We start from the raw sequence: 27,330 nt of genomic DNA on the forward strand, positions 1-27,330 counted from the left end.
TTAAAGACCAAAATATAGAATAAGGTTCAAAATTTAGAGACCAAAATAGGATTTAAACCTATATTATATCTAGATTAAGATCAATGAGAACAAAAGTGACATTTCTTATGTGAATCATGTATAATATAATTACTGAAATACCCTTTTCCCATTCGAATGTCATATTTAATTAAAAGTGACAAATCACGCTGCATGTATGTCAATATGATAATACAAATTATTCAAAGTAACACAATAAGAAATAAATACAAATGATTGTTGAAAAGGTACAATTGTAATTCACAACTATTATAGTATAATCTAAAAATTGTAACATATGGGCAGTTGATATATTATTGTAAATTTGTAATTATTACATAAAAATAGGGCTTCATCTTAAAAGTAATTAGCAACGAATCAAATAGTATAGGAGTCATTTAGTTATTGAAAAGGATGACGAGACTCTTTCATCCATTAATTTCTTAACGGGTGACATCTTTCGATTAACAACTCTATGATTATTTCAATGATTCAAGAATATCAGACGCTTGCTTTACAAATTGGGTGTCCCAAAGAAACTTAGATTCCAAACTTTGGGGTTTCTAATTTTTTGAATTGGCTAACGGCAATTATGGATTGTGATTGGTTTCTTTTTTAAAAAAACAAAGCATTAGAGGGTAAGATTAGTATGTACACCTAGGCAACTCAACTAGGTTGAGACACCCCTGCATGTCCTCATCATGCCCCGGTTCCAAAAGTGTTGTATAGATATAAATATATGAACAGAGAAACACAGAACTTAGAGTTTTGATCTAGAGCTCCAATGCCCAACGGATATAAAATATCCTCCCAAAGGTGTGTCTAGCATGTTTATCCTCGTCTTGGAACGTCCTATTGTTCCTCTTCGACCAAATGCACCATGGACAAGTCACTATCAAGTTACTCCATAATATCTTCTTTCTAGAATTTTGCTGAATATGAGTATGAACATAAAGAAGTTCGGGCAGGGTGGTAGATAAAGGGTGAGCAATCACGTCATTAAGAGTAGATCATATATTAATGTGTTCAGCTATTTCACCATGATTTTTACGAAAAATGCACCACTGTGAATTAAGAAGATGATTTGTAGAGCGGGTTTGACACTTGTTATTGGTTATGAGACCGTTACTTGAACAAGATCATGATCGATTTCTTGATTTTGTTTTTCGAGTTTGTAGTTTAAAAAAAATAATGAGAAAAGTAATTCATATGAATTCTCTTCATTTTTCAACGTGGAATCAATATAATGTTCCTTCAAATAGACAAAAATTTTATAAATAAAAAATATATAAAAAATCGATTCTTCTTCCGATGGTAGCATGATATTTCTCAAATCTCAAAAAATATCTTAATCTAAATAAAGTAATATTTTTAGAAATTTCATGTTCAACAATATCACAAATATACGAGAAAAGATAAATAGCTTAAGACCTCATTATTTAGAGATATAAAATTTATTGATTTTTTCCCTTATAAATGAAAGCATGTAATAAAGAGAAAGGAAAATGCCGTAGAAGAATTCAATTATTATTAAAATTCCTATGGCTATTTCGCATGAATATCAATGCATGTGCATTAAACCCTAATTTCTCCTATTCCCACACGCGTGTTTTCATCACACACGTGCAAATCCTTACACACGCACTAAAAAAAAAAAAAGGAAAATAAATGAGAAGCTAATATTAAAAGAATATTTTTAGATAATATCAGTAAAATATCTCCGGTATTATTGTAATTATATACTTTTTTTTTTAGAAAATATTATTGTAATCCTATTCTTTTACTATCGATATTAATTAAATAAAGTGTATAAACCTAAAATGACCAAAATAAAGCTTCAAATATTGTCGAAAAATAAAATAAAACATCAAATTTTTGGTGCATGAATAATGTTAGAATAAATGGTATGTGATTATTCGTGTAAAGTTGCATTATTTTATAAATGAATATGTCTTTTTCGTAATTAACCAACTTGAAGAAGAAACATGACTGTTTGAATAACCACTAATAGTCTATAAATATATGTCTCTTATTCAAATTGCATTGAACAACTTTTTCATAAGCATTTTTCTCTCATAAAACCTCTCTCCCTTTTTATAAATTTTTGCAAGTTCGTTTTATTTCCACAAAATATAGTTTTTTGGATCTTGTGGACGGAGTGCTACTTCCATAAGAAAGTTAATATTTTCTACCTTGGAAGACAATTACTCATGAAACTCAAGCACGAGAGTGAGTAAAATTGTTTGAAGGAGACAACAATAAGTCATTTGGCTTAGATTTTCTTCGATATACCAGATTCTGTATTTTCTGATTTTTGGTGATACCATTTATATAACAAATAGTAATTGAAAATATATTATTGATACTATATGATTAAAATTGAATTAGTTAATAACTTTAAATAATTATTTTCAAATACAACTTTTTCTCCAAGTTTTCATTTATATGAATATGATCAGACGTCTTTCTAAGATAATATATATATTTCTACATTGTAAAAATGAAAGATCTCACAATCTTTATAAGATAGATTGAACTTTTATTTTCATTGTTAATTGGTTTTAAGATAGAGTCTCATATTATCTAACATGATATCAAAATCTCGTAAAGTCCAAATGAATATTTAATTAAAAAAATTAAAATTAAAATTCAATGACCAAACCAAATCGATACCTTGTTGCGATCAAAACATATATAAATGAATTGATCTAAATATTAGCATTGACCTTCTTATTCTTAATGGCTATTAGTTTGAATCTTCACCCCAATGTTTTGAATGATAATATAAAAATGGTTAAATTATTACTCGTTTAGTCACTTAAACTTTCAAATTTATATTTTAATTTATTTGGTTGAGAAAATTTAAAAAGTGTATAATATAAGTCTTTAAACTTTATCTATGATCTATAAACTAAAAAAAAAAAAAAATCCTACTAGGTCCTTAAACAACATTGAAAGTTTAGAATTTCTATGGACAAAAACTTTAATCTTATATATAATAAATCAATCCATTATTAATTTTTAATATCTCAGACATCTATTAAAAATAAAATTAAAAATTTATAGACCTACTAAATATTTTATAAAGCTCAGATACCGGTTAAACTACTTAAAAGTTTAAACGCGAAAACTTATAATTCAACCTCTATATATATGAGAAAAAGAAAGAAAGGAAAAGAAAAACTCATACCTTGCTCTAATTAATTAATTATAAGATCTAACTAATTAATAAATAACACTTTGTGTTTTTAAAAATATTTGAGATAATTAAATGTATGTGTGTTGAAAATCTTACACCGAAAAATCAAGAGACACCACAAATATTTATAAGATAGATAGACTATTCCTCCCAGTCACATAAGTATTTGCCAACGTCATATAAATGAGTTATGTATATATATATCACATCATCATTATAAAGAATATAAGAGAGAAGTAAAAGTATGATAGCATGTACTTACAAAGCTCAATATTAGTAACAAGCATCTAATCTTATTTGGCTTCTCTATAAAAACCCTAGCAACCCCTTTATCTTATTAACTCTTCATCTCTCTCTATCTTCCATCTTTTTCTCTCTTTCTTTCATTTCTCTCTCTCTTTGAGGAGAGATATTATAGAAAAAAATATGGATAAAAGAGCATGCAACAATAATAATAATAATAATTCACCACAAGATGTGGAGGTTAGAAAAGGGCCATGGACTATGGAAGAAGATTTGATTCTCATCAACTACATAGCCAATCATGGTGAAGGTGTTTGGAACTCTCTTGCTAAATCTGCTGGTAATAATAATCTAACTCTCTCCCTCTTTTCCTCAAAGTTTCTTTAAAAAAACCCTAATTTTTTCCTTCTTCTTCTCCTCGATAAAACGTCGTTCCAGGTCTAAAACGTACCGGGAAGAGTTGTCGACTCCGGTGGCTGAACTACCTACGTCCCGATGTCCGACGAGGCAACATCACCCCGGAGGAACAACTGTTGATTATGGAACTGCATGCAAAATGGGGAAACAAGTAAGTTTTTTTTTTTTTTTTTGGGAAGTCTTTACGTATAAATAGTATTAATATAAATATGTATTTTCAAATATGACATCAAATTCCAATTCGAACTAATATACATTATATCTTTTTTTTAATATATAGTTTAACGTGTAGAAGTAAAGGGAGAATTTAAATATTGGACATATAATCGATATAGTTATAAAGAAAAAAAAATGTTATAAGATTTTATCAGGTCTAAAAACCGAAAATTAATCAATTTTTATTGAGAAAAGGAGGATCGATGACAATTTTTTTCTTCTCCGGTTACCAGCCGACCGGCCGACCGGCGGAATTGGGGTGAGATTTTGGAGTCTCATTTTAAAGGATTTGTAGGGGAGAGAGAGAGATGTTTGGTAGGAAGAATACTTTGAGGCTTCCATGGCCACGAAAAAGATTTGCAATTGCAACACGTTTGTTTTAGATTCATGGCCACCAAAATTCTGATTTACCTATATATATATATATTTAGATTCTCATTTTTCAGCACGTTTTTTTTTTGTTAATTTTTCTATTATCTACTTGAGAGAATTGAAAGAAAAAAAAGATTTTGCATGGGGTATGTAATAATTTTGATTTTTGACTTTTTTTTTATTCTCTAAGAATGAATAAATATTTCTTTTCCCAATTCATATTTTTCGTCGGAAGTTTATTTTATTTTGTTGTGTTTATTATTTTTCTAGATTTTCTCACGTATCTTCCTTCTTTCTATTTTAGATTATTTTTGTTAAAAAAAGTCTAACTATGTGTTAAAAAATATTACATGTATACTTTTTTATAATTAATTTATCTTTTCTAAGAGATCAAGGTTGGTTCTTTATTACTCTTTTTTTCTTCAAAGATTTTAAAGTTTATCTTTAAGAAATCCAAGCCAATATATTAGTACTATTTAATGAGATTTAATTATCAAAAGTAGAAAAAATAATGATTATATTGAATGGGATCTTTACATAAAAGGTAGAGAGAAGAAAGAAAGAAGAGCAATTAAGTCCTCTTAATTAAACAATGATTAGGTGTAACTACACATTTTCATATAACCAATTTTAATTACATAGTAAAAAGACAATCCAATTATCTTTTCTTAAAAGAATATTTGTCATGTGGTAAAATTTAACTGCACAACTAGATGGACTTGTACGATTTTTCCTAAATTAGAAAAATATAATAAAAGGTCCATAATTTAATTTATTATTACTATTATTTTAAATTAACGTCATCCCTACTAACCGTTTTAATAATTAAAAAACTATATATAGTTCAAAAGTAAAGTTTTACTGTTCTCTATGTCGCGAGCATAGCTCAACTAACATATAATATTTATTAGCAATCCATAGTTTGAATTTTTCGTCTTTATTGTTTTTTTAAAAATACATATATAATATACATGCACATATGCACGTACCTCATATATCAATATATGTATATAAATACTAAAAGAAAATTAGTAAAAAATTATATTGAAAAAGGAAATTAAGATATACATTTATTTGAAGAAAAATATGTGTTTATAATTACAGCTGGTGGGAATATAAGAAAAACATGTTATGAAAGCAAAGGAAAAAGAGAGGACATTTTGCAATAAAAGTTTTCCATTTTTAGCTAAACCCACAGCACTTAGCCACATGGATATTCCTTTTTATTCATAAGCAAAAAGAAAAGGAAATTAAAAAAAGACAATAATTTTAGAAACAAACAAACAGCCACTATTTTCTTTGTCTTGATATGACCCAATACCCTTTTACCAAAATTAAAAAAAATAAAAAATAAAAATCCATAACTTTTGTTTTTGGCTCTACCCATTGATATGGCTAAAATTATAATAAATAAATAATGCAAAAAACAATTATTAATATTTTCCAAAACTTGTTGATCATCATTACTCATCTAATTAACAATCTAAAACTAAATAAAACTATATTTTCTACTGATGTTTTGAACATTCAGGAACTAAAATGATTGAAAGTTAAGAATTTCCATACTAAAAAATATGTTTGAAATTTTAAGATACCAAAAGTGATTTATTCAATAAAAAGATTATTTTTTAATTTTTTAATTTTTAATTATTATTATTATTATTATTTTTAAATAGAGAGTTGAAAAAAGTTGTGAGGGGGAAAATGAATATTCTTTCAGCAGCCATTTTGAAGAACACTACCTGAGATTCAGCATTGTCTTCTCAAGTTGGAAACTTGAAGATGAATCTGACATATATATATTTTTTTTTTTTGGATTTGATTTTGTGAACTTTTTTACAAAATCCTTACAAGATCTTGGGATCTTTAGACTCCTTTAAATACAAGAAGTCATATGTGGAGGAGATTGATTTTCAGCCATAGAACATGACCAATCAAATTTAACCCACAAATATATGAAATACATAAAATAAAAATAAATAATTGCCTCATATTTTCATGGCTATAAATGCATTTCATTTTATCTCAATTCAAACATGTGTGTAAATATATATTATTATTGCACATTTTCTGATTTCCATCTATTCTTGTCTTGGTTGTTGATGATTATTCTTGTTGTCCCATTGTCATTTTCCCTATATTTATTATTTATATCATCGATAATATATGACGGTTATTTCAAAACTTTTATCACTTTTTAAATTATAAATGTCACTTTTATCAGGTTCAAAATTACTCCAAAATACGTCTTTAATCTTTTAAAATTAATTTTATATTTTTTAATGGAATATTAACAAAATGATTTTAACCATTTTGAAATTGTCAAAGTTAGTTACTAGCTAACATTAGCATAGACTCAACTAACATAAACTTGTAATATCATCCTCACCTCAACCTTGGGGTCCAAGGTTCGATTGCCCACTTTATATATTGTCAAAAAAAAAAAAAAAAAAAAATTAGGGTTTGTTTTGACAAGATTACATTATGAGATAAACATGAGTTTTTATCTCAAAGTCAATTGACAATGAGATGGATAACTTAATTATTTTTTGTTAGGACTGAATGTCTGTTTAATTTGGACTTCTTGAATGTCTTTGATATCATATTAGATAAACATGAAGTTTCATCTCAAAACCAACTAACAGTGAGGAGAAGTGATAACTCATGTCGTATCTTATGAAGATGTTTCTCCATCTTTCTAATGTATACGTTATGTTTGAATATATTCGTATAGGTGGTCAAAAATAGCAAAGCACCTTCCGGGAAGGACCGATAACGAGATAAAAAACTATTGGAGGACGAGAATTCAAAAACACATAAAGCAATCCCACGTGTTCCACACTCCAAGCAGCACAAATATATTACTATCTCAAGATCATCAAATGAATGAACAAGCTGCAAGTTCAAGTAGTTGCCAAATTTCATACACAATGGATCCAATGGAAACCTATTCTCCTCCAACATACTCTCAAAACATTGATGCTTTTTCAGTGCCTTTGCCCCCAACTGATAATTCCAATGACAATTATTGGAGCATGGAGGATCTCTGGTCTATGCAACTTCTCAATGCTGAATAAAATCAAATAAATTAAAAAATATATATATTTGGATGATATTTTGAACTTAAAATATTTCATTATTTTGGTTCAATATATCATTAGGGTTGTCTATATATAGTTTGGAAAAAATATATATGTATATTTTTCCAGTTATATATATATATATATATATATATATAAGTAGACTAAAGCATATATATGGCTTTTGTGTTTAAAAATTTGCATATTTTCTCTCTTATATTTATATATATATATATATCCAAATATGAGTATCATTTCCCCTTGATGTACATCTCTCTCTTCTATCATGCCTTATAATATTAGGGCTATATTGTGCTAGCTACCTTATTGCATAGTGTTCGTCTGTTAATTGGTTTAAATTATAATATATATATATAACTGTTAGGTTAAGGTCTCTGAACTTTAAAATTTGTGTTGCGTAGATATCTAAGCTTTAGAAATGTTTAATAATAGGTTTTTAAATTTTCAATTTTTTTATAATAGTTTCCTGTACAATACAAAATTAAACTTTATGTCTAATAATATAATCCTAAACTTTCAATATCAATTATATATTTTTTGAAAGTTTAGAGATCAAATAAACACAAATCTGAAAGTTCAGGGACCTATTAGATATTTTAAAGTTCAAAGACCAAATATATGTAAATTTAAAATTGTTGGAAATGACTTTTGGACTTAGGCTTATAGGAAAAGTTAAGGGGAGTAGGGAGCTTTGTTCCACATGTATAGATTTGGAATTGCTTAGAAAGTATAAATACCAAGACATTTTAGATGAGCATCCAAAGTGTGTTGGTGATGGAAGTATAACCTTTCACCACATGTGTGTGTCGCTATTGTCCATCTAGGCGGGTTTAGGCAATCGCACTTGTGCAAAAAAAAACCAACTTTTCTTTTTATTATTACTTAATTATTTAATTTTTTTTAATACTATTCTTTTGTCCTGACTGTTCATTTGTCCGTTTATGAATGTTTATATGACCGTTCATCTTCTACAACGTTCATCTACTTATTGTCTCTTCTACTATTTAATAGAGATCACACCTGAGAGAGGAGACACACAACTGATTGTTTCTTACTTCCTCTTCTGTTTTCATCAAATTGTTCTTCTGTTTTGAGCAACCTTCTCATTGATTCTAGTCCATTTTTTTTACGAGTGCACGCCTGAAAATTTGGAGGCTGCGTTAATCTTGGGAGCCAACCGACATAGCGATTAGCACCGAGGTCACACTGTAATTGCTTTCAAGGCAGTGGTTTCTCCATGGCGTAGCAACCCTTCGTGACATTTGTTCTAACAAAAACTTCATAGACTAAACTTATTTTAACTTTTTTTTTTTTTTTTGGAGTTTCCAAAATGTTCACATATGTGATAACTTGAAAATGTTAATGGAGTAGGATTTAAGTGCTTCAAAGTAATTCGCTTTCTTTGAAGTAAAAGTTCATAAAACCATTTATTTTCTTTCACGAAACCATGTATGGCCAAAAGTTATGGGGAGGATTTGAGAATATGGAATAGGAATCTAAAGTCTAACTTAATATTATTCTAGCTTAACCATCAATGTCATGACTATTGTAAAATATTTGGTCAATTTCTAAAAGAGTTTGAGGAAGAATTCATCTTCATTATTCATGCAAGTTGCAATCCATTTTTGAGAAAGCAAAAGGGTTGGTCATAGATAGTGACATGAATATCATTTTTTTTTTTAATATTGCGGTGGAAAAATAAATTATTTGACCTCAAAATCGATAATTCTTGTCAATTGAGCTATATTCATGTTGATAATATTACTATCACTCTAAAATTTAATACATGCACGTACTTTTCCACCATGTGATTAGTCCTAATTCTAACTATTTAAACGATATCTTGTTTTTCAATATTATATTTTAATTAGAGAGAAAATATTCAAACCTTAAACCATAAATACGTACTATTTGATCAGTTATGGTTAAGTTGGGGTTTTAATTTCTTTCTTATAATGGCAATTTATTTATAATCTAATAATTATCTAGATATCTCACTCTCTACCACTCTCAATAATTTAGGATAAAATAACTTTTTCAAACCAATTTAGACAATAATATAAATGAAAAGGCATAACAATCTTTATTACCAAATAATTAATAAGAGATTGCTTTTTTAAAAATGATGTTCAAAACAACTTGAAAACAAGTGGTTTCTTTTTTTTTTCCCCCCTATTTTTAATTTAATAAATGAAGCTTTATAATTATTGCTTACCAAACTAAAGCCACAAGAAATTGACACGTAATGAAAGAGAAATCAAATCCATACATAATTCTTCTCGAGCAAGTGAAGCCTTTTTTCCTCCTCATCTTTCACATAAATACATATCCCATTCTCTTGCATGGCCATGCAACCTTGAAAGATCGACGTGAGCCTAACTCTTGCATTGCTCAATTTTGAAGCAAATTAAAAGTCTTTCACATGTGATTCCCTACATTCATGTCCACTCGTTTTAACATGTTATCACATGTCGAGTATTATCGTAATCTCACACCATCTTTCTTTCATTCAAAAGTAATATTTTAGTGCAATCTAGACTACACTAAGCTTCATATTCATTATGTTTTAATCACATAATGAAACAAAAAGTTTTTCATGTGACAAACATTTGATTGGATAACTGAGACGTGGGTCAGGATGTGTTAAATCACTAATTGACCCACAAATTTAAATTGTGATGAGTTATGGTAAATTTAATTGTATTAACTTGTGGGTTTGAAAATTTGTAAAAGACCTAACAAATAGAAATTAATAATAATTGGGGAAGAAATGACATTGAGTTCGAACACATGGCCTCCTCCTTTGATATCAAATTAAATTACTGAATACCCGTTTGAAATTAATCAATTAGTTTTGAAATGGATCTCCATGTTATCTAATATGGTAACAAACTCATAAAGCCTAAACGAGTATTCAGTCACAAAAAAAAAAAAAATCGAGTTTGATCCAAAAGTGATCAACCTAAAGAGATATCCATCTTAAGGGGGCATGTTGAGGATCTCACACTGAAAAATTTAAGGCACTTCAGAATCTTTATAAGATACATGAGCTACTCCTATCATTGTCAATTAATTTTAAGATGTAATTTCATGTTAAAGTTGCACAAAGATGAGTGTGACTCATGATGCACTCAAGAATATTTCTTTAACAAAATGCTCTCATGTCGATATCATAGTAGTTATGTTTTGGTTGTACGTCGTTTGTATTTCACAAACAAAAAAACATGATAGTGTTAAGATTTTTTTCATGATGAGTTGTTAATTTGTTATCATTTGATTTAGGTTTTGTGATTGGAGTTATTGTAAAAGTTTTAATTAAAAAATATGAAGTAATTAATTAAATAAAATCTCATCATTTGTGATGAAGTTTCTTAAATAATAGCTAGCACACACATGTATATTTTCTATTGAGAACTAGGAATGTATGTAGGGTTAAAATATTTAGGTAAGGTGTATGGGTAAAATTGTAATACACATTAGGAAAAATTTAACATGACATCATACTATAACTATTTTAGCCTTGATACGGTACGTACCTCTAAATCAATTTTCTATAACTAACTCGATCGATAAATCTTATATGTTATAATCTATTGACATGATCGTTTTCTAACTTTTTTCTGTCAAAGTTTGAATTTTAAAAGTCATTCTCATCGTATTGATTTCTTTGGAGTTAGGTATTCCAATATGGATTGAAATAATTATTGGTGAAACAATACGTTTTAAAGTGTTTTTAGTATAAACTTCGTATATATAGGTTTTTGAATGATTTCAAATAATCAAAAGTGTCATTTTAAGAAATAAAAAGCTTAATAATTAAATAAAAAAAGACTTTTAAAAAATTTAACTAATTAAAGAAAATTATCTTTGGAGAAACCCTTTAAGAGATATATCTAAAAATGACTTTTGAATTAATCCAAGTTTTGAAAAGTACTTTTTATTGTTAAAAGTTTTTTTGAAAGAAAAAATTATGATAATCTAAAATCATTTCAAGAAGTAATTATACACAATTTAAATTATTGATTTTTCTAAAGGTACTTATAGAATTTATTTTGTTTGGAAAACATTTCTTTTCACACGTGCAAACACCACCCTACTAATTAAGCTGAGGGGCAGTCAACCCTAAAAATTACAAGTTTGTTAACTGATATTTAAAATCATCCCAAATTCAACTTTAAACAAATTATTTGAAAGTATATATGGATACTAGTTGGAATTCAAACATATCAAAGTACTTGCATGACTAAATAATTCATTTTAGAAAATATATTTTTTTAAAATAGTTAAATCTCCATTAAGAAATACCAATGGGTTAATTATAAAATTAATTTGTCTCACAAAATGTCAAAATAAAAATGGTACTGTAGAAAATCTAAACTCACCTGATCTCTCTATGATATCTTAAAAAGAGGTACAATATGAGGACTTCCCAAGTGGTCTCCCAACTTAGTACTATTCTCGTCCAAACACGCTTAACTACGGAGTTTTGATAGGATCTGATGCATTAATGCTGGTATGATCGCACCCAACATAAACTCTCTATGATATCACGTTAGTTTAATTATCACCACCCGACTTAAAAGCTTAAGAAATTTTATATGTATAATAAAAAATGACATAATAATAAGATGAGAAAACATTAGGTACAAAAATTAGGTAGAAAGGATAATAATGGGAGGTTGCAATTTAGAGAGTACCAAACTCACAACTTTACATCCAACTCCTTATTCAAACAAAAGATTGGAAAAGAACCCTAAATGAGAAGTTTGTTGTTTCATGCACTATCTTTTATAAGAAAGTTTTTGAAAACAAATAGACATATTTTGTTATGGAGGCTTTGGCCTTTGCCTTATTTTGCCTTTGAGAAAGTGATATCTCTTATTTTATCAGCCACTCATTTTTCTTTTTCTTCACATGTTTTTTGTGCTAATTAATTAATAATAAAATATAATGTGTTATGAAGAAGATTATTCAATTGCAATTTCCATCCCATGTGAAATTTGAATAACTCTCACATGTTGGGTCGGCCATGAGAAAGAGTGAAAACAAAACCATATATTTAATTACTAGCTTTCATGGCTTTCCTTTTTCTTTATATTCGAAGATTTCAAAACAAAACGAAAACGGTTAGAAACGGATAAAATAAGATACAACTAATTTACATGAAACCTAAATTAATCGAATAGATTTGAACGCAATGATATCTTGCTTTGAAACTTAACTAAATCTTTGTTGAGTTTAATGCTCTCATTCTATAGTTTTACTAATGCAACAAATGTTTCTAATATGTCTAAGGTTCTAAAAAATTGATCTGAATCCTAAACCTAAGGCATTACAACTAATTAACAGCAAAATAATAATAATAACAATAACAATAACTATAACTAGGAGAACTGAATATTAGAATGATCCTTCAACTTCTTGTGATAGTATTATCATTAAATTAGACTAAAAAGATAAAATCGATCAATTTAAGTAAATTTATATCTTTTTAATACAGTCATAATCTTATCTAATATGATATTAGTATTTAATTAAAAAAATGTATATTTTGAAAAGAAATATTGTTATTTGCAATTTATAGGAGTTTGAATATTCAACCTCGCTTAACTTTAAAAATTTAAATCACCATTAACTTTAAGTGTTTAAATTGTTAAGTTAAAAAAATATATTTTTTCATTTTTTTTACATACTCTAAACAGTGTCGGTATGCATGTGTGTGTATGTCCCTTCAATTTTCATACAAATATATGTGTAGTACGTTTGTATCTATAACAGGTAGAATATTATAGTTAAATTGCAATATATATATATATATATTTAAAAAAAAAATTCCCCATACTTCTTCATTTATGTCTAAAGAAATGTTAATCTTTTTTCCATAATCCTTAAGTTATTTTATTATTTCTTTTTTCTTTTTTTATTATGGTTAAATATTTATAAAATTTTTAATGCAGATGTATTAAAATATTCTTTTGAAGTAATGGTTTCAAATTAATAAATGATTTAAATGCAAAATTGAAAGATATATGATTTTATTATTTTAATATGCTTTATGAAAAATATAAAGCTAAAAAAATGTAATTCTTGACTGCACACATATTTTAGTCCGTTAAGAATAGTGTCTGCAAGAGTAATGACGATGCTTAACCGATTAAGCTATATGGTAAATTTCATTATTTGATAACTTATGTTTTTTCGTTTGAAATTATGTTCTAAACTAGTTTTTAAATTTAACTTCTCTTAAAACATTCCATCTTTTCTAACTAAATTAAAAACGAAATCATATCTATTATTCCATGTCTTTTAATATCAACAAATTCGATTCACTTTTTCTATAAGTACAATTTGCTCAAGCTTATAGTTTATTTAAAAATATAATTATCATATCTTATAATAAATTTAATATTCAATATCAATTTAAAATTGTCAAGGGAGAACAAATTGCCTCGTCAGCAGAAGGAGCCATGTAGAAGCTGATATGAATGCTCTCGCTGGTGTGTATGCTCTTGCTGGTATCGCTGGTGTGTATGTTATCGCTGGTGTCGCTGTTGTGTATGCTCTCGCTGGTGTCGCTAGTGTGTATGCTCTCGCTGGTGTCGCTGGTGTGTATGCTCTCGCTGGTGTCGTTGGTGTATATACTCTCGCTGATGCTGATGTGTATGCTCTCCTAACAACATCTGCCATATAATTATTCTTTACCAGCTGTACAGAAGATTCGTTAGTTATTTTTTGTCCTTATTCTAAAACTTAAGTGTATATATCTATACATCACTACCCTGTATTATGTGCAGGGAAAAGATTTAATATACGAAATCAAATATACAGTAAAGGGAAGAGAAATTGCTCTCTTAGATCTTCATCTTCTATTGCAACTTTTTTTTCTTCAAGCTTAGCTTATACAATTGCTGGAATAAAATAATTGAAATAATATATCAATATAAATTACAACAATCTAGTATTAAATTTTCAAACACCATAATATAAGTTTTAAATATAAAATTGAAATTTATTGGCACTATTCTTACTTCATGTCAAACCTTATTTTTCAAAAGTATATAACTGTCAACATTATTTTAAAAGCTAAAATAATTTTAAACTAAACTTTATTCTCATCATCATTAGTGCGAGTAATAATATCACTACTTTTTTTTAAGGATGAAATTCTTTTACTGTTTTTGTCACTATTTTTAACGATGAACTATTCTTAATGTCACTATGGATAATTTTAGGATGTATTTGGTTTAACTTTTCAAATATTTAATTTTAAAAATAATTTATTTTAAAAAAATTGAAGTGTTTGACAATTACTCAAAATAATTCTTGAAATACTTTTAAAGTTTATTTTAAACCGTTTTTATCAAAAGATTTTAATAAAAAATGACATTTTAAAAAAATATTTTTTTTTTCTCTATTCAATCTAAATAAGGCCTTAGTTTATTGTCACTAGATTATCTAATAGGAAAATTTCAACCGATAGAAAAAATGTCAAACTATTTATAGAAATGATAAAAAAAAAGAAAAAAAACACTTATATACACTGATAGACTTCTATCAGTATCTATCAATGATAAATTTTTATCAGTTAGTCTATCACTGATAGATATTGATAAATTTCTATTAACCTTGATAAAAAAAAGATTAAATAGACACAGTTTCAAAAAAGTTTCAGAATGGAATATGATTAACTACATATCTACTATTATTTGGGAGAAATGAGTCATTTCTCGTGAGATCGAAGTTAAGGTATACTCTTTTCTATGCTTAACTTCATTTCTTGTGAGATCGAAGTTAAGATATACTCCTTTCTGTGCTTAGCTTCATTTCTCGGGAGATCGAAGTTAAGGTATACTTCTTCTATGCTTAACTTTCTATCTTTTCCTCCTACTAGTTAAAAGACTCTACCCTAAAGAAATTCTATGGATCAGATTCCCTTTTCCAAATGGGACATTTATCTCAATTCCCTCTGTTTATCGAGATTTAATTTATATACTATATAGTTATGTCAATGTGACAATTTGATGAACCTATTAATTGTATTTCCTTTAAACATAAACTAATGTCCTACAGAGCATATTTTACATCTCTATAACAAGGTGAGATCAAAATCATCACATGTTCTCATGATAGCTAATTATCTATTTACTCTATTGAGACTTGAGATTTAAGGAATTTCTATCATCTTTAATTCTAAGTCGCTATATAACATGTTTAGTGTGAAAACACTTTGATTTTATATATTGTTCTTGGAGGGAGAATAAATTTTTCATGGTCGAGCTGGTGGTTCATATCTTAGGTTCTTCTTTACATCGATGATTTAAGGAGATGTCTATTTCAAGATAACACAGTTATGTTGGAAAACAAACCAACAATAGGTTTTTTAGTACTACATGGAAGGAAAATTCAAACAAGTCAAAAACTTATCGCCAAGACACTATATGTCAATTCAGCTAGACTCATTTTTAGATTTTCTTTTAGTATGTTTAGCTCTTTGAATTCTGTTTCATTGATTATTTTCATGTTTATTTTCAAGGCATTTAAAAAATATATAAAAAGTAGTAATTACAAATATCGCAATCATTTTTTTCTAGTTTGCAAATATATTGGAAAAATAAAGGTCTAACTTAAAAGAAAACTTTAACGAATTATTTTTATATGAGTAACATATCTACTAAAAGATATGTTATATATTTTAAGCTATTTTAGAATGATTAAAGAAAAAATTATTTATTTAAAAAAATCATTTTTATTTAAATACTTTAAAAGTTTTTCAAAAGTTGCTAAACACTACAATTTTTTTTTTCAAAATGAGTCATTTTCAAAATTATACACTTAAAAAGTTAAACCAAACATATTCTAAGTATATTGGTAATAGTATTATTTCACTGGTATATATAGTTACATATTTAATCACAAATATTATAACATCATCTTTTCTATTTTGCAAATATAGCCAAAAAAAAAAAAAAAAGTTCAGCCTAAAGAAAATGTGAAAAATTAAATTATACCAAACCCCAATTAAATATACTTAAAATTATAAATTAGTATATTCACTCTTATACTCATAATCAGTATAAAGTATATTCACTTATATATTTCATATTAGATAAACATGAATTTTTCATCTCAAAATTAATAATCAATAATAAAAAAAAGGAGAATTATCAATGATGTTAATTTTTTTTTTATCTTTTTGATGTGAGATCTTCAACCTGAAATAAACAAGTTCGAGACTTTTTTTTTCCTATTTCAATGGACTCGATCTCAAATAGTGAGATACTCTGTCCTTTTATACATACGTACGTTTTCATTTTGAAAAAAGAGGGTATTTTTAAATTTATATCGGTATAAAATTAAGAAAATTTTAAAGTCCAATCAATTATGGAAATACCATCATGGTGCCCATTTGGGAGATGTAATGGAATTGCATATAGAAAAAAAAAGTTTTAATGGTAATTCATGATGATATGGATGGACCATACTTTATTCCATTATATATAATATTTGTCGAGTCTATTTTGATTTATAAAAATTATTAAAATTTATCAAAAATTTTAGATTGTCGTGAACCTAATTTAATTGGTTAAAAAATATATTATCAATGAAAAGACTGCAAAAAGTATTTGATAAATTACATTTGAACTACTAATCCAAACATAATACATTGGATAAGACTCCAAACATCAATAGTAAAGATTCATGGTTCAATCTCCTGACAAAGTAAATTTGTTAAACCTGAGAAAGTAAAAAATATAATTGAGTTGAGTCATATTCGCATTAGGTGATTTTAAATTTTTGCATAGTATATCGATTATGGGAGTACATTTGAAAAGAGACCATTTAGAATCTCACTTACATACGTATGATTTCCTTTATCAAACTAATATGAAACTTTATAGTCGTGCTCCCAAAAGATTCAATAGTGTCCTAGGCCTAGTTTAATTACCATTATTTAACATTGTTATCGTATGAATGAGAAGACTTAGATTATGCAGCAAAAACACTATTGTTTATCACTCGTACAAACATCCACAACGAGTTAGTGGCTCAGTGGCGGATCTAGTATGCATTCAATGGGACTCTAGTCCCCTCCCTTCCAACTTTATGCTCTCTCTCTATATATACACCGACATATAGTATCAAAACCATTAACTAGTCTAATTATAAATTTGTCTTTCAATTCCTTATAGACTTAGGTTTCAAATCCTACTCATTATATTTATTTCTACTAAATTATATAAAATCTTCGTCAACAAAATTTCTAGATCTGCTATTGGTGGCTCTAACCTTTCAAAATGGAGTGTTATTCTTAATAGATATAGTATTATTTTTCCAGAGGATAGATATAATAGCAAGATTATTATTAGTACGAGTTACTTAAAAAACATAGTTGAACTACTTAAAATCATCACTTGATTAAAATTTACTAGTGGATGATAGATGAATAAATACTTTTTTTTTCTTAATTATTAAGAGAGTTTTTTTTTTCTATTTTTTATCGATATATTTGAACTGAGACAAGTGCATACAATCATTAAGGACCCGTTTGATAATATTCTCATTTTCTGTTTCCTGTTTTCCATTCCTTGTTCCTGTTTTCCATCCTGTTTCTTCTTTTTTGAGAACAAGAAACAGGAATATGTTTGATAACTATTTATATTTCATGTTTTTTGTTTCCTGAAAAAAAAGAAACAGAAACAAAAGCTTATTTGATAACTGTTTCTTGTTTCCTATTTCTTATGTCTTGTTTTTTTTAATAATATAATATAAAAAAGATGTCCTACATTAAACATCATAATAGAAATTATCAAAAGTTTATATTATTTAATACAAACAAGTCTTGATGCACAACTAAAAACAATAACAAAATTGTATCTATCCTTCAAATGTTGCCCAAATTTGATCGGCAATATCATCTCTCAATCGAGCCATTTGTCTTAGATGATGTCAACTTACATCTAATTCAATTATATCACTCTGCAAATTGTTTGACAAACTGTGTATTTTCAACGATCATTGATTCATTGCTAAAGTCATTGAATAGATCATCTTGATGATCATTCAATCTAATATAATTGTGAATTGTGCAACATGCTATCAGTATATATTTTTGTGTGTTGATTGGGTAAGGAGGCAGGCTCACCAAATATACGTTCAATGACATTTCGCAGTGAAAAATGTCAATAGTTAAACACTTCTTCTCTACCTCGAGGGCGATGTCTCCTTTCTCTAAAACCTCGTAAATGATATTTTTGACTATGAAATGGTGCTAAAAATCCAGGTATATTTGAATATCTCGAATCGACAAGATAGTATTGATATGCATAAAATAAATAAATAAATAAATAATTATTGTGAAGTCAAATGTTGAATTAAAGTACTAAAACACATACCTCTTTTAAGCATGGGAAATTTATTGATGCTCGATACATTCTAAAGAGTATGCAAGAATCATTTGCTAATCCTTCCTGACCAGACATGACATACATGAATAACATATCAAATGAACAAACACACATTAGATTCCACGTTGTGTTAGTTTGATTAGAATAAATATAGCAACTTTTCTTGAATGGTGAGATATCTAGATGATACCTTATGCATGTAGCTATTTTCATTCTAAAACAATCAACACGTCATCTATCGTTTCCATTTAACAACTCGATCACATAATGTCCTCTCAGTGCAGAGGTTCTACATGGTTGTCTAGAAGATTGTATCTTATGAAAGCCGACGTACAATAAATTAAAAAAGATGTACATGACATCATCATCGTCATCAGAATCAAAATCCTCAAAGTCATTGTCTTGAATTAAATCCATCTCACTTCAATAGTATATCCTTAAAACAAACATGAGAAAAGAAATTTGAACCATAAATCAAATCCATCTCATAAATCAAACATAAACATAATATATTCCTAAATTCCAAAAGGAATCGATTCAAAATATTCGTGTTCAAATAACAAAAAACCACAAAATCAAACAACAAAATTGATGTTTAAATTTAATATGAAGAAATAAATGACATAAAACTAAAACATTCCTAAGTAACATCTAGATACTATTTATGAAATCTTTCTTCCTTGAATCAGGCATGAGTAAAAATAATTTTCTCCAAGCAATCTCCATATAGAAGTTTTACTGCTTCATAGGAATTCATATCCATTTTAACAAGGTCTTGATCTAAACTTTCTTGGTATAGAATCGAATTAAGTTAGGAATCGTTTTTAGATTATATTAAAAAGAACAAGGAAGAAGAATAAAAATGTGAATCAAATCAATTGGACAATAAATACTTTGTGGTAATAATTTCAACCAAAATTAACTAAGCAATCTGATCATCCATTGCTTTTCCATAATTAAACAGAAAAAAACAAAAAAACAAAAAAATCAAATATATTTATATTGTTCTAAAATTTCTGTATAACTTGCTTTCATCATCTTAACCTGTGTGGACAAGCAATGGATGTAATTGGCTTTAGCTAATTGTAATTGGTGATACCTCACATTCTCTACCAAAAGAATGGTTAGTTCTTTCCAGTTTATTGTAGTATTCAAAATAAGATCCACAAGAGGATGGGACCTAAAGAGCAATCAAAGCCATAAACAACTTCAAATAATTATGTCCATGACATTGCATAACTCAACCATAATTGTTAAAATGAATAAGGGAACTGGAACTCTAGCAGTAATAACAAAGCTACCACAACTATATCCACCTCCTTGCCATCCTAGTGCCAAAACTATGTAGATGTAAGCATGTTTGTAAGTACTTAAAATTGTTTGGATACAATTACAATGATGACATGTTAACAGAGCATTCAGTTTTGGGTCAAGGATATGTTTAAAGAGTAGTTGAGAGTCATGAAGGAAATGCATATAAAATAAACTTAGCAAGAAAGTTGGGGTATCTTAGCTTATGCAATCTGTTCTTCCCATCATTACCAACTCATATACATTTTTCTTCCCTTAATCCATCTTACTTACTTTGAAGAAGAAAGCCTCTCTTCACTTCTGATAGGAACGACCCTCAAATTATCTCTATAATGGTATGATATTGTCCACTTTGGACTAAACCCTCGTGGCTTTGTTTTTTGTTTCACCCCAAACGGCCTCATACCAATAGAGATAGTCATCCTTATTTATATATCCATGATCCTCCACTTATCTAACCAATGTGGGACTTTGGTCGCATTCCCAACAACTTCTCTCTCCCTCTCATGCATGGACTGCAGTTCGCCTACCAAAATTTGAACCAACAAACAATTATATAAAAAGAAACAATTGTAGAACAACAAGTACTGCTTCTACTTCAGCTGATTGTTTGTATTCTATTTCTTTCTATGTTTCTAAGAAAACATACCAAAAGGTTTTCTATGCAATGAAGTAAGAAGATGAACTTGACTTCATACCTCCCCTGTAATTAAGACTTGAAATGTTGTAGTATTTATTTTATCAAATTCTGGATTAGTGTAAACCAAAGCCCTAACTTTCCTCTAATGCTAACAGATCAAATCTTACTAAATTGGAGTCTAGAGATATTCTTACAGTCAATTCAGTTTAAACCCAGTGATTGGCTCAAATCCTTGAGGTAGCATAGTCCTAGCAAACACAAGACACGAAACTTGCATTCATACATATCCTTCAACCTCATCCAATCGAATTCTGAAAACGGCTAAACCCCCAACCCTTACATTTACACTTGGGAATGATAATGTTTTTCGCTGGCTGAGAAGATGGTTTTGAGCATTTTTTGTAATCGAAGGGGGCAAATTTTGATACACCTAACACATACCCAAACCCAACAAAACACCAACATATGAACTTAAATTCGACAGAGAAAAACGAAAAATCGAAGAGAATTTACAGCTGAAGAACCAGAATACTCAAGGAAATTTCTAAATATTCATTCGAATGATCAAATGCACAAAAGTACAGGGAAACATAACGAAAAAGAAAGAAACCCAGGTCCAGAACAAGGGAAAAGCGAATTGGATAGAAGAACCCATACAAACCCATCATTCTTGAACAGAAATCGCAAGCTCGGAAATACCTATGTGCGTGCCCCAGCTTGAGAGAAGGAGAGAGTAGTTGTTGATGAAATTTGAGTTTTAAAAAACAAAAATGACTTTTTGAGAATCCCACGTCGTTAGGAAGTGAATTCTCCTTCATACGATCGTCGATTCTTGATCGTTCGTTGATGTCAAGTTTCGTTTGCCAATTATTATGGTTGGACGGACGTGGCGAGGCGAGACGCGTGTGTGATTATTTTTTTTTGAAAAAAATTACTATTATTAATGATTTTTTATTTAATTTCATTATTATTTTTTCAACACTCCACATGTCGCGATGAGCATAGTCAAGTCTTCAGCGAGCAGGCCGAGCGCTGTTTGCGTCTTTTCCTCAACAATCCTCCCTCTATGTCGAAGTTCCCTCAACACTTGAAGTGGAAATGACCTACTAGATGAACCAACTTCAACAAACTCTTGTTGAAGACTTAATAGTTTTCTTTGAAAGTTGATTCAACACAATCTTATTACAGGGCTTATGCTCCTTTATATGGTTCTCCTCTAGAAATGTAGCATTTGTTGACATAAACACTTTATTTTTGTTAGGATCGTAAAAGTAACCACCTCTCATTCCTTTAGTGTAGTCTACAAATAGACACAATTAAATTGAGGTTCCAGTTTCTTAGGATTTGCCTCAAGCACATATGCTGGGCAACTCGAGAACCTGGAATGGCATAAACTACCTTTACGACCATTCCATAGTTCCAAAGGTATTCTCGTAATCTAGTTCAAAATATAAGTTGTAGTCTATACTGCATAACCACAAAACGAGTTCGGTAGGAATTCATAACTCATCATAGATCAAACCATGTTCAACAAGGTTCGATTTCTCCTTTCCGTTACACGTACCATGTGCTGAGAGTTGGAATACAATTCCATGTTCTATCAAATAATTTTGGAATGTAAGATCCAAAAACTCTCCACCTCGATCAGATTGAAATGTTTTAATTGTTTTATTTATTGCATTTTTAACTTTAGCCTTAAACTCTTTGAACTTTCAAAGGCTTCAGACTTCTGTTGCATTAAATAAACATACCCATATCTTGAATAATCATTAGTAAAAGTGATGAAATATTCAAAGCCTCCTCTTGAACATTCATCGAACCATAGAGGTCTAAATATACAAACTCCAAGGGTTCTTTGGCCCTATGGCCTTTTCCAGTAAAAGATCTTTTAGTCATTTTGCCTTCAAGGTATGACTCACATGCAGGTAAAGAATTTTTTTAAAACTCGCTTAGAAGTCCATTCTCAACCAATCTCTCAATCCTATTGAGATTGATTTGTCCTAATCTTAGGTGCCAAAGAAGGGCATTTTTTTTAGGAGAAATTTTTAGTATTTTATTTTGAGTTACCACAGCTCTAAATATTTCAGTGTTAGGGAGGGCTTTAGTTGCTAACAGTTTTGGCACATATAAATTATCTCCCAGCTTAGCAAAACAAATATTGATACCATCTTTGCAAATAAACATTTTATTTACATTAAAAGAAATAGTATAATTATGTTCCAATAAACACTTTACAGAAATTAAGTTCCTCTTTAATTCAAGAACAAGAAATACATTTTCTAACAAAATATATATATTCTGTAAAGTAAGTCGGAGTCCTCCCACTGCCACAGCTGAGACGACGTGCCCAGTTCCAACGGGCTTTGTCATCTCCCTAGCCTCTAATTGCCACCAGAAACTAATTCCCTAAAATGAAGAAGAAACATGGTTAGTGGCACCGAAATTAATTATCCAGGCCGAATCATCATTCTCCATTAAACAAGTCTCCAATACAAGTAAATCAGATTTACCTTGCTTGGCCTTCTTTTTTTCTGCCAAATATTTGGGACAAATCCTCTTCTAATGTCCCTTGTGGTTGCAATGGAAATAGATTCTCTTTGCAGCCTTGACCTTTTAGCCCTTCTGGGTAGCAGCTGGTGGGTAAGCTTTCCCCTTTTCCTCTTTCTTCTTCTTTCACTTTTTGGTGTTGGACTAAAAAGGTACAGACTTAGTTCCAGAGGACGATCCTCTGTAGAACTTCTTAGAGGACGAGGCAACATTTGCCTCTCCCTTTTATTCCTTGCTTTTCATCAAGGACTTCCACTTATTATTATTTGCTTTTCACCTCTGGAACCAAGTCTGTACCCTCTTCTTTCGACACCAAAAGGTGGAAGAAGAAGAAGGGAGGTCAGGGGAAAGTTAACTCACCAGTTGTTGCCCAAAAAGGCAAAAAGGCCAAGATTGCAAAGGGAATCTATTTCCATTACAACCAAGAGAGACATTGGAAGAGAAATTGTCCCAAATACTTGGTAGAAAAGAAGAAGGCCAAGTAAGGTTAATATGATTTACTCTTGAAACATCTTTAATGGAGAATAATGATTTAGTTTGGATAATTGATTCAGGCATCACTAACCACGTTTGTTCTTCATTTTAGGGAATTGATTCTTGGCGGCAGTTGGAAATTGGTGAGATGACGATACGTGTTGGAACTGAGCACGTCGTCTTAGTGAAGGGAGTGGGAGGACTCCGACTTAACTTACAGAAATCTTATATTTTGTTAGAAAATGTATAGATTGTTCTTGATTTGAAAAGGAACAGGATTTCTGTAAAGTATTTATTGGAACAAAATTACTCTATTAACTTTTATGTAAATAAAGTATTTATTTGCAAAAATAGTGTTGAGATTTGTTCTATTGAGTTGGAAAATAACCTTTATGTGCTAAGGCCATTAGCAACAAAGGCCCTCATTAATACTGAACTGTTTAAAATTGCGTTGACTCAAAATAAAAGAAAGAAAATTTCTCCTAAAGAAAATGGCCATCTTTGGCATGTAAGATTAGGTCACATAAATCTCAGTAGGATTGAGAGATTGGTTAAGAATGGATTTCTAAGTGAGTTAAAGGAAAATTCTTTACCTGTGTATGAGTCATGCCTTGAAGGCAAAATGACTAAGAGACCTTTTACTGGAAAAGGTCACAGAGCTAAAGAACCCTTAGAACTTGTATATTTAGATCTCTGTGGTCCCATGAATATTAAGGCAAGAGGAGAGTTTGAATATTTCATCATCTTCACTAATGATTATTCAAGATATGGGTATGTTTACTTAATGCAATACAAGTCTGAAGCCCTTGAAAAGTTCAAGGAGTATAAGGTTAAAGTTAAAAATGATTTAAGCAAAACAATTAAAATACTTCGATCTGATCGAGGTGGAGAATATATGGATCTAAAATTCCATAATTATTTGATAGAACATGGATTTGTGTCTCAACTCTCAGCACCCAGTACACCTCAGCAGAATGATGTATTAGAAAGGAGAAATCGAACCTTATTGGATATGGTTTGGTTTATGATGGTTTGGATATGGGATTATGCAGTACAAACTACAACCTACATTTTGAATTATGTTCCATCTAAGAGTTTTACTAAAACACCTTTGAAGTTATGGAATGGCCACAAAGGTAGTTTACGCTATTTCAGGATCTGGGGTTGCCCAACATACGTGTTTGAGGTTAATCCTAAAAAATTGGAACCTCATTCTAAATTGTGCCTATTTTTAGGTTACCTCAAAGGAATAAGATGTGGTTACTTCTATGATCCTAAAGATAATAAAGTTTTTATGTCAATAAACGCTACTTTTTTAGAAGAGGACCACATTAGGGAGCACAAACCATGCAGTAAGATAGTATTAAATGAACTTTCTAACAAAATTACTGAATCTTCAACAATAGTTGTTGAAGAGCCAAGTACATCAACAAGAGGTGTTGATATTAGTTCATCTAGTAGGTCATATCCATCTCAATTATTGAGGGAACCTCAACGTAGTGGGTGAAGGGATCGAATCTCGCAGCAGAAGCATTTTTGTGAGAACACCTTGCATCCCGCAATTCGATTTTTACATAAACAAACTCATTATACTAAAACAGAATATAAACATGTAAATTACCATGCTTTGGGAAAAGATTAGAACCATTCTTACCTTTTTAGATTGCCAAGCTTTACGAACAATCCTCTCGAAGTTCCAATGAATGAATCCTCCAACGATCTTGATCATGAACGATTTATCGAACAATCTAGAACACTACTACGAGAATAACCTTGATATTCTTTAGATTTCAATAGAAGTATAGGTGGTATCCAACTATTGGGAGAGGGAGAGGAGAAAAGAGTTTTGAAGAATAAAGAGGATTCTCTTTGTGGCTTAGGAAAATTTTTGCAAAATAACACTTGTGTGTTGTGTATTGTCAGTCTCTGTGTCTCCCAAAAGGGCCATAAACAGGTCTTTATATAGAGAAGGATCAAGCACTTTTCCTATTTCCTTTTTCCATAATTAATTAATTAAACAAAACATATTTAATTTAATTTGCACATCAATTAAATAACTATTTAATTATCATAAACATCGTATGTACATGTGCAATAACTCTCTATTAATTAATTCTTTGTGAATCTAATTCACTTGAATTAATTAATTGAATCTTATTCAAATATTACTTTCTAATTTATTTGAATTATAGATCATATCCATAATCAATTATATATTAATCACATTAATATATGGTTTCCTTAAATTAACTTGTACGATTCAAATCATTCTTCTTAAATATTCACTAGTGAGCTAACAAGGGAACCTGGTGAACCTGTAGATCAAAAGCTTACATATGAGATTAATTGGCTAAACTCATTAACCAAGTTAATCAATATTCGTTAGCTATGGGTACATTCCACTAAAGACCCACAATTTCACTCTTCTCACTACAAATATATTTCTGTATTCATGGATATAGACCAACAACAGCAAGTTAGTCCTTCACGAGTGTTCATAAATACAACTAGGTTAAATTACTATTTTACCCTAGGGTTACGTCTGACTTCTTAAGTACCAGTGCTCCTCTAATGAACAATCTGTTTATAGTCCAACTAATAAATAGAAGCCCACTCAGGCCAATGAGAGGGTAGGGCTCTTTGTTCAAGTCCCAGAGACACCACTTAAGGGAACACTCATCTACTTACCCTTAAGACGGGAATGAGTGAATTTCATCTTGTATTATTATGTTCCTGGCTCCACACTCCCCAAAATGGTAGACATATTGAGTCAGCAAACAGGCCATCTTCACCCATACAAATAAAAGGACAATCCCTCTTGAACAGGAGTTCATAATATACTTAAGATAAAGACTAAGTTATCTAGGTTCTTCTATTGAAATAGGAACCTAACAAGTTAACCGTGTTAAATCTAGTGGTTACTATTTCACACGCTGGTCTTCTGCAAACTCATTGCATGTGATACCTCCACTCGCATGTCAACTACACAAACGCATTGGATAATTGCGTTTGTATTAAATACAAAGTGGGTTGTATCCATAGTGTTACTAGGATAAGGTACCCAACCTTATCCCTATACTATAGACCCTTCAGGTATCTTGAACATTGATCCCTGTATGTCTCCACATACAGTTCAATACTTATAAGGCAACCTTGGATGTTAGTTTATTGGATTTAGGGTTATTAAAACAAAAATAGACAAACAACACAAATAATAACATTTATTGAGCTAACATCTATAGCTCTTTATTGATGACGATCAATTAATAATATTTACTATCTATGAGTTTTACGGCATAAAACCCAATAGTGGGAGGGTTGCGAACTTGCCTATTTGTTATATGGGTTAAACAGAAACCCTGACCGTCCTATTTGATAGCGACATTG

General features: G+C 29.5%; 1 protein-coding gene, 1 long non-coding RNA gene and 2 pseudogenes across 3 annotated transcripts; 1 reads left to right on the forward strand and 3 right to left on the reverse strand.

The window, feature by feature from the left end:
• The first annotated feature begins 3,478 nt into the window (after nt 1-3,478).
• On the forward strand, nt 3,479-7,719 carry LOC150032732 (MYB-like transcription factor EOBII). Its single transcript, XM_090307331.1, has 3 exons — nt 3,479-3,800; nt 3,899-4,028; nt 7,200-7,719. Exons 1-3 carry the CDS (start codon nt 3,644-3,646, stop codon nt 7,540-7,542), a joined length of 630 nt encoding a protein of 209 aa, XP_090163457.1. The 5' UTR covers nt 3,479-3,643; the 3' UTR covers nt 7,543-7,719.
• Nucleotides 7,720-11,974: 4,255 nt separating this feature from the next.
• On the reverse strand, nt 11,975-12,093 carry LOC150032733 (5S ribosomal RNA; annotated as a pseudogene).
• A 6,348-nt stretch (nt 12,094-18,441) lies between these two features.
• LOC150032734 (uncharacterized) lies at nt 18,442-19,311 on the reverse strand (annotated as a pseudogene).
• Nucleotides 19,312-20,179: 868 nt separating this feature from the next.
• Nucleotides 20,180-21,783, reverse strand: LOC150032735 (uncharacterized). 2 transcript variants are annotated; one of them, XR_016524353.1, is made up of 2 exons: nt 21,622-21,783; nt 20,180-20,808 (listed from the first exon to the last, which is right to left on the reverse strand). It is a non-coding gene; the product is annotated as an uncharacterized LOC150032735 (long non-coding RNA). The 2 variants fall into 2 exon arrangements; XR_016524352.1 differs by having other exon boundaries at nt 21,580-21,685.
• Nucleotides 21,784-27,330: the final 5,547 nt, after the last annotated feature.

The sequence above is a fragment of the Benincasa hispida genome, chromosome 11 (genome assembly GCF_027475165.1).
Source record: "Benincasa hispida cultivar pf3 chromosome 11, pf3_genome.v1.1, whole genome shotgun sequence".
Lineage (NCBI taxonomy): Eukaryota > Viridiplantae > Streptophyta > Magnoliopsida > Cucurbitales > Cucurbitaceae > Benincasa > Benincasa hispida.